The sequence below is a fragment of the Schistocerca gregaria genome, chromosome 4 (genome assembly GCF_023897955.1).
Source record: "Schistocerca gregaria isolate iqSchGreg1 chromosome 4, iqSchGreg1.2, whole genome shotgun sequence".
NCBI classification, from domain to species: domain Eukaryota; kingdom Metazoa; phylum Arthropoda; class Insecta; order Orthoptera; family Acrididae; genus Schistocerca; species Schistocerca gregaria.
The window spans coordinates 767,703,353-767,715,935 of NC_064923.1; the positions used below are offsets into that span (position 1 = coordinate 767,703,353).

The 12,583-nt window shown below is 48.1% G+C and overlaps 1 protein-coding gene across 1 annotated transcript in view; it reads left to right on the forward strand.

Annotated features, from left to right (window-relative positions):
- The window catches only part of LOC126267518 (WAG22 antigen-like), a 111,518-nt gene that overhangs the window by 68,056 nt on the left and 30,879 nt on the right, over positions 1-12,583 (forward strand). The window contains exon 2 of the mRNA XM_049972820.1: positions 6,706-6,810. Within this exon, the coding sequence (XP_049828777.1) occupies positions 6,749-6,810 (62 nt within the window). The 5' untranslated portion in view covers positions 6,706-6,748. The remainder of the gene's footprint in view (positions 1-6,705; positions 6,811-12,583) is intronic.

Genomic DNA, 12,583 nt, shown 5'->3' on the forward strand with positions numbered 1-12,583 from the left:
CATTCAGCGCTTGACGACATCAACTTTCATCTGCCGTCCCTAGGCAAGGATGTTAGACGGGAACCTTTCAGTATTTCATACCGACAGTTAGTAACTTTCATGTACTACATTGTAGTAGAGCTATGTACGGAGAGAAATTACAAAAATAGACACCTTCAATACGGACATGACCGTTTCTTATCTCAGTTTGTTCGCTATTGTTCGTTATATGTGTTCGGGGCGACGTCGCATGACACCTGTTGAAGTTCAAAGTTGATCCATTCACTTAGGTGTGTTTAGAGTTTCACAGTGTGTAATCTCAGATATGGTTTACCTATACCTGGTATCTCTGCTGTTACCTTTAGCCGGCCGCAGTGGCCGAGCGGTTCTAGGCGCTACAGTCTGGAACCGCGCGACCTCTACGGTCGCAAATTCGAATCCTGCCTCGGGCATGGACGTGTGATGACCTTAGGTTAGTTAGGTTTAAGTAGTTCTAACTTCTAGGGGTCTGATGAAGTCAGGAGTTAAGTCCCATAGTGCTCAGAGCCATTTTGCTGTTACTTTTAATTACCGTTTACGCATCTTGTCCCGGGCGACAGCACACAGAATGAACTAATTCGGTGTTTTGGTTGATACTCTATCGACACACAATATTTGGTAGCGATCTGAGCACCTGACATCTGGAAGTTTGGGTGTAGGTCATGCTGACAGGTGATAACAGTAGTAATGACGGGATTATTAATGATCATTTGTTGTAGGAGGAAAGTTGTTCTCGGCGAAACGAAGCATTAGTCTAACGTCAGAATCCTTCTGAAGGTACACTTCAATGGATTTCCTACTCTTTATCTTCTGGTACAGATGATAATGTATTCTCGAAAGTCTCTTTATTTGCCAGCAGTTTAGCTTCTGGAATAAATAATGCAAGAACATCACCTGGGAACCTGGGGGAAGAGACGAACCTCCTTGAGGAAAGGCGGAGGCTCCGGGGGCTCATAAACCCGAGGGAAGCCGTGGGACTGGTGTGTGCGATCCTGCCCTGCTACGGTCACGGAACACGGTTGCGGGGCTGCCGTTCACAGCTCTACAAGTTAAGTGTTCGGAGCACTGGGAAGAGAAAAATACAGGGGCACACTGTGAGAGCCGTCCAGAGTCGGTACGGAAATATTCCTCACCTTCAAGTTTGCACTCGTACGGCGCCTAAGAAATACACTCCCCAACAAAAGCTTGAAATACTATCGTAAAATGTAGTCTGCGATACCAGAGATGCCATTAACGTGGGAACTTCATGCATTATCCAGTTAGAGTCGATACACTGGACGATGTTTACTACTGGCATGCTCTGTGATCGTTTTCCAGTCATGTAAACATACCGCGCGCAGTACAGTATCAACAACAGCTTCATTCAGTTTGTGTTGAGCACTGCAGTAACATGCAACATAAAAGCATGCAACGCTTTCATAGAGACAGGATCATGGCTTTATTTTCAGCAGGATATACACAGCAACATGTTGCCGATCGATTACACGTCAGTCATAGTGCTGGGTGTAAGATGTGGAGAAACTACAAAGAGACAGGAAATGTGAACGATAGGCCCGAAGTGGTCGTCGACACATGACAACACCAATGCGGGATGGTTTCCTCCCATTGTCGGCTCGCAGGCGCCCAACATCAACTGCCAGAAATATTGGAAATGTCTTCTCCCATGCGACAGGGATTCGTATCTCAGACCAGACAGTGCATTCAGTATTGAACCAGGCAGGCCTTCGTTCTAGAAGACCAATGAGAAGTTTTGCGCTGAACTGACGGAACCGACGCAACCGAAAGAACTGGGTTCTTGGACGTACACATTCGACCATTGCAGAATGGAGTGATATCATGTTCGCTGAAGAGACCAGGATTGGTTTGTGACACACTAGACGTGTGAGAGTTTGGAGAATCGCTAGACGACACCAGGAATGCCGATACGTTCAGGAAGTACATCCGTTTGCAGGTGGAACTGTAATGTTCTGAGGGCAATAATGATGGGACGATGGACCCCTTTGATTACCATCTACAGCATTGCGACTGGATCCCGATACCTCCTAAAGGCCCAACAGACGTGAAGCGGATACAACTTCATGCTAGTCTATGACAATGATAGATTGCACCGTACTCTAGCCGTGTCTCGGTATCTTCAAAGATGCCACAGCAAGCGAATACATTGGCCAGGACAATCGGCAGACATGAATGTAGTTGAGCATGCATGGGACCTGTTGAAGGTAGCCATTGCACAGTGTCCGAATCCACTTGTCAATCTTCAGGACCACACGGAAGCTGCAATTGAAGAGTGGGGCCGGCCGCGGTGGTCTCGCGGTTCTAGGCGCTCAGTCCAGAGCCGCGCGACTGCTACGGTCGCAGTTTCGAATCCTGCCTCGGACATGGATGTGTGTGATGTCCTTAGGTTAGTTAGGTTTAAGTAGTTCTAAGTTCTAGGGGACTGATGGCCTAAGATGTTAAGTCCCACAGTGCTCAGAGCCATTTGAACAATTTTTTGTTTTGTTTTTGTTTTTGAAGAGTGGGACCTCACACCTCAAGGCTATCAAAGACTCATAGAGAGAACGGCCGCGGAGGACAAGAACTCAACCGTGTGTGAGGAAGACATATTCACTTCTCCAGATTGATAACCGTCGTCAGGAGATAAACATTTTCGCTGTTTTTGTTTTCAATATACACACCTAGGCGAGAGCCTGCTTGGTTTTGCAACGATTTCTTGTAACTAAAAAAAATAGTTCTTATTTTCAGGAACAATTATGTTTAGTTTATTAATAAGGTACTACAATAGGTGTATTATTAGAAGTCATTATAGTAAAGTCTATGATATTCCAACTTTTGTTGACTGCGTAATTGCAAAGAGAGACCACCTTCAAAAATCTGCTTATGAATAATACATTGCCTGACAAAAAAATGTAGCACATAAAATATGGTCGGATGTTGACGTAATTTCTTTCACATACACATTGTCCGCAGGTATGTGAGTGATTAGAGCTTCATTTCTGTGTGACAAGTAGAATGGCCACCAGACTGCGACAGCGTTGTTTGTGTTTTGTGCTGTGAAGGGTACATTATGGACTTCAACAGTAACAGATGTTCAGTGATTCCTATGAAGAACGTGAAGATGCCGCGTACACATGTGAGACAGCGTTATCAGCACCTGACACAGTTTGAAAGGGACCTCATGGTGGGTCTCCATTTGGCTGGCTGGTCGAATCTTGTGATATACAGATCTGAGATGTATTTGGATCTCACGAAGTACAGGCTGCCATTAACACTGTAACACAAACGGCTGCGTCTGGAGTGATGCCGTGACCAGGGAGCATGGACTGCTGATGAATGAGGTCGCCCTTTGTGCACCAAACAAACGTGGTTACGCACTACCCCGGAAGCCCATTGTACGGCAGAGATGTGTAAAGATGTCCCGTTCTTCCAGTGTTTTGGAGAGGTACAGGTGTTACTGCTGGCGTAATGGTGTAATGGTGTGTATGTGTGGGTTAGGGGGGATGGGGTCGACCCACCGTGAATGACTTCAGGTCACGCCTAGTAGGGACTGAGGGGACTGTGATGCTACAGGGGCACGTCATGGATATACCGCGTCATCCTCTATTACCTCTCATGCGACAGTATCGTGATACCATTTTTCAACAGGACAATGCCTGTCCAGAGAAGTGGCGTGTCTGTATTTTGAGGTGCTCCCGTGCCCTGCAAAAATACCCAGGCATGAACCCAATGGACAATGGAACATATGTGGAACCAACTTGGACGTCAACTACGTCGCAGTGCCAGTATCCCTGTTCTCAAGCACCAGTTACACCAACTGTGGACAGGCGTACCTCAAGAGAGGATACGATGGCTTTATGATACCGTTTTACAACCGCGTCGTTGCATGCCTCCAGGCCAGACCAGGTGCAAAGTCATACTGCGAAGTTCTTTGTCAATTATACACTCCTGGAAATGGAAAAAAGAACACATTGACACCGGTGTGTCAGACCCACCATACTTGCTCCGGACACTGCGAGAGGGCTGTACAAGCAATGATCACACGCACGGCACAGCGGACACACCAGGAAACGCGGTGTTGGCCGTCGAATGGCGCTAGCTGCGCAGCATTTGTGCACCGCTGCCGTCAGTGTCAGCCAGTTTGCCGTGGCATACGGAGCTCCATCGCAGTCTTTAACACTGGTAGCATGCCGCGACAGCGTGGACGTGAACCGTATGTGCAGTTGACGGACTTTGAGCGAGGGCGTATAGTGGGCATGCGGGAGGCCGGGTGGACGTACCACCGAATTGCTCAACACGTGGGGCGTGAGGTCTCCACAGTACATCGATGTTGTCGCCAGTGGTCGGCGGAAGGTGCACGTGCCCGTCGACCTGGGACCGGACCGCAGCGACGCACGGATGCACACCAAGACTGTAGGATCCTACGCAGTGCCGTAGGGGACCGCACCGCCACTTCCCAGCAAATTAGGGACACTGTTGCTCCCGTGGTATCGACGAGGACCATTCGCAACCGTCTCCATGAAGCTGGGCTACGGTCCCGCACACCGTTAGGCCGTCTTCCGCTCACGCCCCAACATCGTGCAGCCCGCCTCCAGTGGTGTCGCGACAGGCGTGAATGGAGGGGCGAATGGAGACGTGTCGTCTTCAGCGATGAGAGTCGCTTCTGCCTTGGTGCCAATGATGGTCGTATGCGTGTTTGGCGCCGTGCAGGTGAGCGCCACAATCAGGACTGCATACGACCGAGGCACACAGGGCCAACACCCGGCATCATGGTATGGGGAGCGATCTCCTACACTGGCCGTACACCTCTGGTGATCGTCGAGGTGACACTGAATAGTGCACGGTACATCCAAACCGTCATCGAACCCATCGTTCTACCATTCCTGGACCGGCAAGGGAACTTGATGTTCCAACAGGACAATGCACGTCCGCATGTATCCCGTGCCACCCAACGTGGTCTAGAAGGTGTAAGTCAACTACCCTGGCCAGCAAGATCTCCGGATCTGTCCCCCATTGAGCATGTTTGGGACTGGATGAAGCGTCGTCTCACGCGGTCTGCACGTGCAGCACGAACGTTGGTCCAACTAAGGCGCCAGGTGGAAATGGCATGGCAAGCCGTTCCGCAGGACTACATCCAGCATCTCTACGATCGTCTCCATGGGAGAATAGCAGCCTGCATTGCTGCGAAAGGTGGATATACACTGTACTAGTGCCGATATTGTGCATGCTCTGTTGCCTGTGTCTATGTGCCTGTGGTTCTGTCAGTGTGATCATGTGATGTATCTGACCCCAGGAATGTGTCAATAAAGTTTCCCCTTCCTGGGACAATGAATTCACGGTGTTCTTATTTCAATTTCCAGGAGTGTATTTTACTTCGTAATCGCTGAAATAACATGACATACCATCTCAAACAGTTTTTATTTAATTTCCTCCCCGACTTCTCGGTGCTTCAGTCTTTGTGTCAGGCAGTGTAATTACCCTGAAACCACGGTAGACTGTGACATGAGACGGTGACACTGTACTGTGAAACTATACTGTAATTAAGAAGGGTCACGAGTGAAAATAGTCGGAAATATGCGTGAACTCTTCACTTCGGTATTGATCAAATGTTCAGCACGAGACACGTGTGGAATCCAACTCCACAATAGTGCAGCCCTGACGTTTACACGTTATACCGGCTTCATCAAATGCATATCTATTTGAGAATAACCCATTAACAGCGAATTATTTGCTGTTCGCAGCGGCACGTGAATCACCGGCGTTTCTGCCAGTTGCTTCAAGTTATAAGGTTTCAATATACAAGTTCCCCAGAAGCCTCCGTACATGATGTGTCACAATAATTTCCCCCTTTGAATTGCGTTTACCAAGGGTTACGCGTGAAAGTGGATAGGTGGTAGAATACTTGCCATGTCTCGAATTTCTCTGATTTGGAGTTGCGATCGTTACCCGAGGCCGGCCGGAATGGCCGAGAGGTTCTAGGCGCTTCAGTCTGGAACCGCGCGACCACTACGGTCGCAGGTACGAATCCTGCCTCGGGCATGGATGTGTGTGATGTTCTTAGGTTAGTTAGGTTTAAGTAGTTCTAAGTTCTAGTGGACTAATGACCTCTGATGTTAAGTCCCATAGTCCTCAGAGTCACTTGAACCATTTGAACTTAGTGCTAATAGACTTTGAACTCACATTTAGTATCCATACTAACCAACTGCTCGTCTAGTTTCGGTGTGCTGTTGTAGATGGTTTTGGAGCTGTATCCTTTTATCGCTATCTACTGAATGCTGTTTCAAAACGTGTCATTTCATTAAAAAGAGACCCTACTCACGAAAGCCTCAGTTAACAAAAATATTAGGACTATCAAGGATTTAGGAAACTACACTCCTTTTGGGTATTGTCATTCGTCTAAGACATAGTTACTATATCCGGAATTGGTACGAAATAATAGAGGTGCTAGGTATGAAGTAATTCATCATGTGTATCCCAACGATAAGATTTGTTTGGCGTAAACTGTTTACCAAATTGTGCGTATGTAATTATTGTGGTTCAAAACAGAATAAAGTACTTGAAACTTAGTTAGACGATGGTGACGTCCTCGTCGAACATGTATTTCTGGAAAACAATCTGGTGAGGCAATGGAATTATACCGTAGTTGACACAGTCAGCATCGGGTGGATCCAAATCGTCTGGCTTGTGTTGCAGGGGTACATCCTCGGCAGCCAGGTCGCAGCAGGGCCGGAGCGCCATGGCCTCTCTACTGGTGGTCGGCGTGCTGCTGCTGGTGGCCGCGACGCCGGCGCGCGTCAACGGTAAGCGCAGTCGCAGCCGCAGACGTAGGCGAGCTGCGTCGCACCCAGCTACTGTGCGGGCCTGATGCTGTGACATTCTTTGCGCGCTACCGGCTGCTCTGCTAATTACTTAGCTCTTTTGTCTTACAACTTGCCGCTTCGCCATGCCTAAATAACTATATTTTCTTTATACTATTATTCCTGCGTGAATGACAAAAAATATACATTGCCCAGTCATATTAAGGTGATAACCTGTAAGTCTGAATAGCCACCTTTTGCAGTGTGAATCGCTACCCGATCGGGGTCGCCACATATCCACCAGTGGGTTTAAACCCGGGCAGTCTGGTGGCCAGGAGAGTACAGTTGAGTCATCCTGGTACTCTTGGATCCATGATCGTACACCGCAAGCGGTATGACACGTTGCGTTGTCCTGCTGGTTGATGCCATCATGCTGAGAAAAAACAAACTGTGTATAGGGGTGGATTTGGCCAACTAGGGGAAGATGTATACTTATGTTGATGCATTGTGCGTTCCAGAATTACGCGATCGTCTGGGGAACGCCACAAAAACGTTACAAGACAGTAACAGTGGCAGGGTGTTCGCTTTAAGACATTTCACCAGCTAACAGGCATGTGTTCGATGGAGGACAAAACGTGATTAATCTGTAAAGACTACCTGACGCCAATCAGTGGATGTCCAGTTGCAGTACTGGCGCGCAAATTCCAGCCTTCGTCGCCAATGAACTGCAGTCAGCGTGGGAGCATGAACCAGGTGCCAGGTGCGGAGGCCCATACACAGCACCGTCCGCTGAACGATCGTTCAGGAGACACTGTTGGTAGCCCCTTGGTTCGTCTGGGTGCCCAGTTGCTCAACAGTTGCACGCCTGTTCGCCCATACACAGCACCGCAACTGTCGTACACTCCTGCGATCTGTGGCCCATAGTACACCACAGCTGCATCAGTGCTGGTTTTGGATAGCCCCATTTTGCCATGCACAGTATGCTTTAAGCAGAGCGGCAAGCAAATTGTTTACAAAGTTAGCCATTTCGGACATGTTTCCATCTCGGCCTAAAAACCTATGATCATGCGCTTTTGGACATCAGATGTATCCTTCAGTTATAACATTACAACAGCTACACTGTTTCCTGTGTCGTCCCGCCACGCTTTATATACTCTCCACCGCTAGTGCTGCCACCTGCCGTGGGTGAATACTGTACCCTGACGTCTAACATATTCGGTGGTCACATTGATAGACTACTGGCCATTAAAATTGCTACACCAATAAGAAATGCAGGTCATAAACGGGTATTCATTGGACAAATATATTATACTAGAACAGACATGTGATTACAGTTTCGCCGGCCGGTGTGGCCGTGCGGTTCTAGGCGCTTCAGTCTGGAACAGCGTGACCGCTACTGTCGCAGGTTCGAATCCTGCCTTCGGCATGGATGTGTGTGATTTCCTTAGGTTAGTTAGCATTAAGTTCTAGGGGACTGATGACCATAGTGCTCAGAGCCATTTGAACCATTTTGATTCCATTTTCACGCAATTTGGGTACATAGATCCTGAGCAATCAGTACCCACAACAACCGCCTCTGGCCGTAATAACGGCCTTGATACGCCTGAGCATTCAGTCAAAAAGAGCTTGGATGGTGTGTACAGGTACAGGTACCCATCTGCTTCAACACGATACCACAGTTCATCAAGGGTAGTGACTGACGTATTGTGACGAGCCAGTTGCTCGGCGACCATTGACCAGATGTTTTCAATTGGTAAGAGATCTGGAGAAGGCGCTGGCCAGGGCAGCAGTCGAACGCCCCTTACAGGACCAGCAACATGCGGTCGTGCATTATCCTGCTGAAATGTACCGTTTCGCAGAGATCGAATGAAGGGTAGAGCCACGGGTCGTAACACATCTGAAATGTGACGTCCACTGTTCAAAGTGCCGTCAATGCGAACAATAGGTGACCGAGAGGTGTAGCCAATGGCACCCCATACCATCACGCCGGGTGATACGCCAGTATGGCGATGACGAATACACGCTTCCAATGTGCGTTCACTGCGATGTCGCCAAACACGAATGCGACCATCATGATACTGTAAACAGAACCTGAATTCATCCGCAAAAATGACGTTTTGCCATTCGTGCTGAGTACACCATCGTCGCTGAGTACACCATCGCAGGCGCTCCTGTCTGTGATGCAGCGTTAAGGGTAACCGGAGCCATGATCTCCGAGCTGATAGTCCATGCTGCTCCAAACGTCGTCAAACTGTTCGTGCAGATGGTTCAGCTTGCAAACGTCCCCATCTCTTGACTCAGGGGTCGAGACGTGACTTCACGAACCGTTACAGCCATGTGGATAAGATGCCTTTCGAAACTTACTAGCAGATTAAAACTGTGTGCCGGACCGAGACTCGAACTCAGGACCAAGTGCTCTACCACTTGCCCGCGAAAGGCAAAGGTCCTGAGTTTGAGTCTCGGTCCGGCACACAGTTTTAATCTGCCAGGAAGTTTCATATCAGCGCACACTCCGCTGCAGAGTGAAAATCTCATTCAAGATGCCTTTCACCTCGAAAGCTAGTGATACGAGGCCGTTGGGATCCAGCACGGCGTTCCGTATTACACTCCTGAACCCGCTGATTCCGTATTCTGCTAACAGTCATTGGACCTCCACCAACGCGAGCAGCAGTGTCGCGATACGATAGGCTACAATCCGACATTAATCCTAGTCGGAAACGTGGTGGTACCCATTTTTGCTCCTTACACGAGCCATCACAACAACGTTTCACCAGGAAACGCCGGTCAACTGCTGTTTGTGTATGAGAAATCGGTTAGAAACTTTCCTCATGTCAGCACTTAGTAGCTGTCGCCACCGGCGCCAACCTTGTTTGAATGCTCTGAAAAGCTAATCATTTGGATATCACAGCATCTTCTTCCTGTCGGTTAAATTTCACGTCTTTGACCGTCATCCCCGTGGTGTAGCAATTTTAATGGCTTGTAGAGTATAATTGGGCTACATATACAGGGTTGGGGCAAATAAAAGTGGCCTGAGTAGATACTGTTGGACGTCGATTTGTGGCAGCATTAACGGAGGAGGAAAAGACGTGCAGTTACTTCCAACACGATGGAGCGACTGCTCATACAGCCAGCCGAACTTTGCAGCACATTTACACAACCTTCACGCCTGGCAGAGTTATTGGGAAAGGTCACACTGGCCGCAGCCCTGGCTGGCCACCGGCCTTCTGTGGCCGAGCGGTTCTAGGCGCTTCAGTCTGGAACCGCGTGACCACTACTGTCGCAGGTTCGAATCCTGCCTCGGGCATGGACGTGTGTGATGTCTTTAGGTTAGTTAGGTTTAAGTGGTTCTAAGTTCTAGGGGACTGATGACCACAGATGTTAAGTCCCACAGTGCTCAGAGCCATTTGAACCATTTGAAGCCTAGCTGGCCACCCGTGTCACCTGATCTGCCAGTGTGCGATTACTCTGTGGGGTGAGCACTCAGGTCTCAGGTGTTTCCCAACAACGCTCATAGTCTCCAAGGAGAGCAGCAGAAAATTTCGGATGAGACTGCAGCTGTTCCAGCAGTCCAGCTTCGATCTGCCTTTAGCAGCTTGCTGACCAGGCCCCAGCAGCGCCAAGAGATGAATTGCGGTCACTTTCAACAGCTGCTCTACTCAGGTTATTACCGTATTTCCTGTCTTCTGCTGTGTACCCTGGAACTCTGTTCTCCGGGCCATTTTTATTTGTCTCACCCTGAACAACATAACAATACTACTCGCACTTACGACATTTGCAGAGTAATAATTTTAGCTATTAAAAGCTGTTAATTTTTATTTCCCCTGGACAATAGGCCAGGTGTTGAAGTGTGGATGCGTGAACGGTTACTCTGTTCCGACAGGTGTACTTAAGACCTGCAGAAATCATCAGGTTTCAACGGTGTGTTTATGGGAAGACGGCTCGATGCAGAGAAAAAATTAGCACACTGACGTTTGTACATGTTAAGCTGCCAAATATAAAATTATGTGCGCTTACCAACGCTATGCCTTGCATACAGGGTGCTCGAAAAAAGTGTCGAATACTTTGAGAGGTGGTAGTACACAAAGGAACAAGAAAAATCAGTCCGTTAACATGAGTCCGGAAATGCATACTTACTGAGACAAGGTCAACAAAGATAGGTCCGGAAATTAATGCTTTCTGCGGTCATCACGAGTTTACAGGAGGTGTTGAGCGTGGAGCTGATAATGCACCCCTCTGCCCGCCGGAGTAAGGAATGACGCACCACTTGAAGTATACCCGGTTGCTGTTGTACCTGCTGGCACGCAGTGAAGACGCGACCCTGTAGCGTCCCCACATCGCTGATTGGTGTGGCGTAGACCAATTCCTTCAAGTGTCTCCACAACCAAACCTCTAGGGGATTCAGATTCAGGACACGAGCAGGACAAGTTGTGGAACCCGACCAATCCAGCAGTCCAGAAATGTCTGTTGTTGTTGTTGTTGTGGTGGTGGTGGTGGTGGTGGTGGTTAGTGTTTAACGTCCCGTCGACAACGAGGTCATTACAGACGCAGCGCAAGCTCGGGTTAGGGAAGGATTGGGAAGGAAATCGGCCGTGCCCTTTCAAAGGAACCATCCCGGCATTTGCCTGAAACAATTTAGGGAAATCACGGAAAACCTAAATCAGGATGGCCGGACGCGGGATCGAACCGTCGTCCTCCCGAATGCGAGTCCAGTGTGCTAACCACTGCGCCACCTCGCTCGGTTGTGTTGTTGTTATGATCTTTAGTCCAGAGACTGGTTTGATGCAGCTCTCCATACGACTCTATCCTGTGCTAGCTTCTTCATGTACCTACTGCAACCTACATCCTTCTGAATTTGCTTAGTGTATTCATCTCTTCGTCTCCCTCTACGATTTTTACCCGCCACACTGCCCTCTAATACTACTAAATTGGTGATCCCTTGATCCCTCAGAACATGTCCTACCAACCGATCCCTTCTTCTAGTCAGGTTGTGCCACGAATTTCTCTTCTCCCCAATTCTATTCAATACTTCCTCACTAGTTATGTGATCTACCCATCTAATCTTCATCATTCTTCTGTAGCACCACATTTCGATAGCTTCTATTCTCTTCTTGTCTAAGCCATTTATCGTCCACGTTTCACTTCAATACATGGCTATACTCCATACAAATACTTTCCGAAACGACTTCCTGACACTTAAATCTATACTCTATGTTAACAAATTTCTTTTCGTCAGGAACGCTTTCCTTGCCATTGCTAGTCAACATTTTACATCCTCTCTAATTCGACCATCATCAGTTATTTTGCTACCCAAATAGCAAAACTCACTTACTACTATAACTTGCTCATTTCCTAATCTAATTCCCTCAGCACCACCCGATTGAATTAGACTGCATTCCATCACCCTCGTTTTACTTTTTTTGGTGTTGATCCTATATCCTCCTTTAAAGACATTATCCATTGCGTTTAGCTGCTCTTCCAAGTCCTTTGCTGTCTCTGACAGAATTACAATGTCGTCTGCGAACCTCAACGTTTTTGTATCAGGTGCTAACATCTCCAACCAAGCATTCCGCAGCCCTTCCTATAAACAGGTGTTTATCTTAAAAAGTATGCCTTTCCGGGCCCATGTTTGTTCTCCTTTTTTTGTTTCTCTGAGTACTACCACTTCTCGAAGTATTCGACACTTTGATTCTTATTCACGTTTAAAAACCCCTGAGGTGACTTAGATAACGTCGACACGAGTAGTTTGATGTAAGACACGTAGGGTCGCTAAAGCC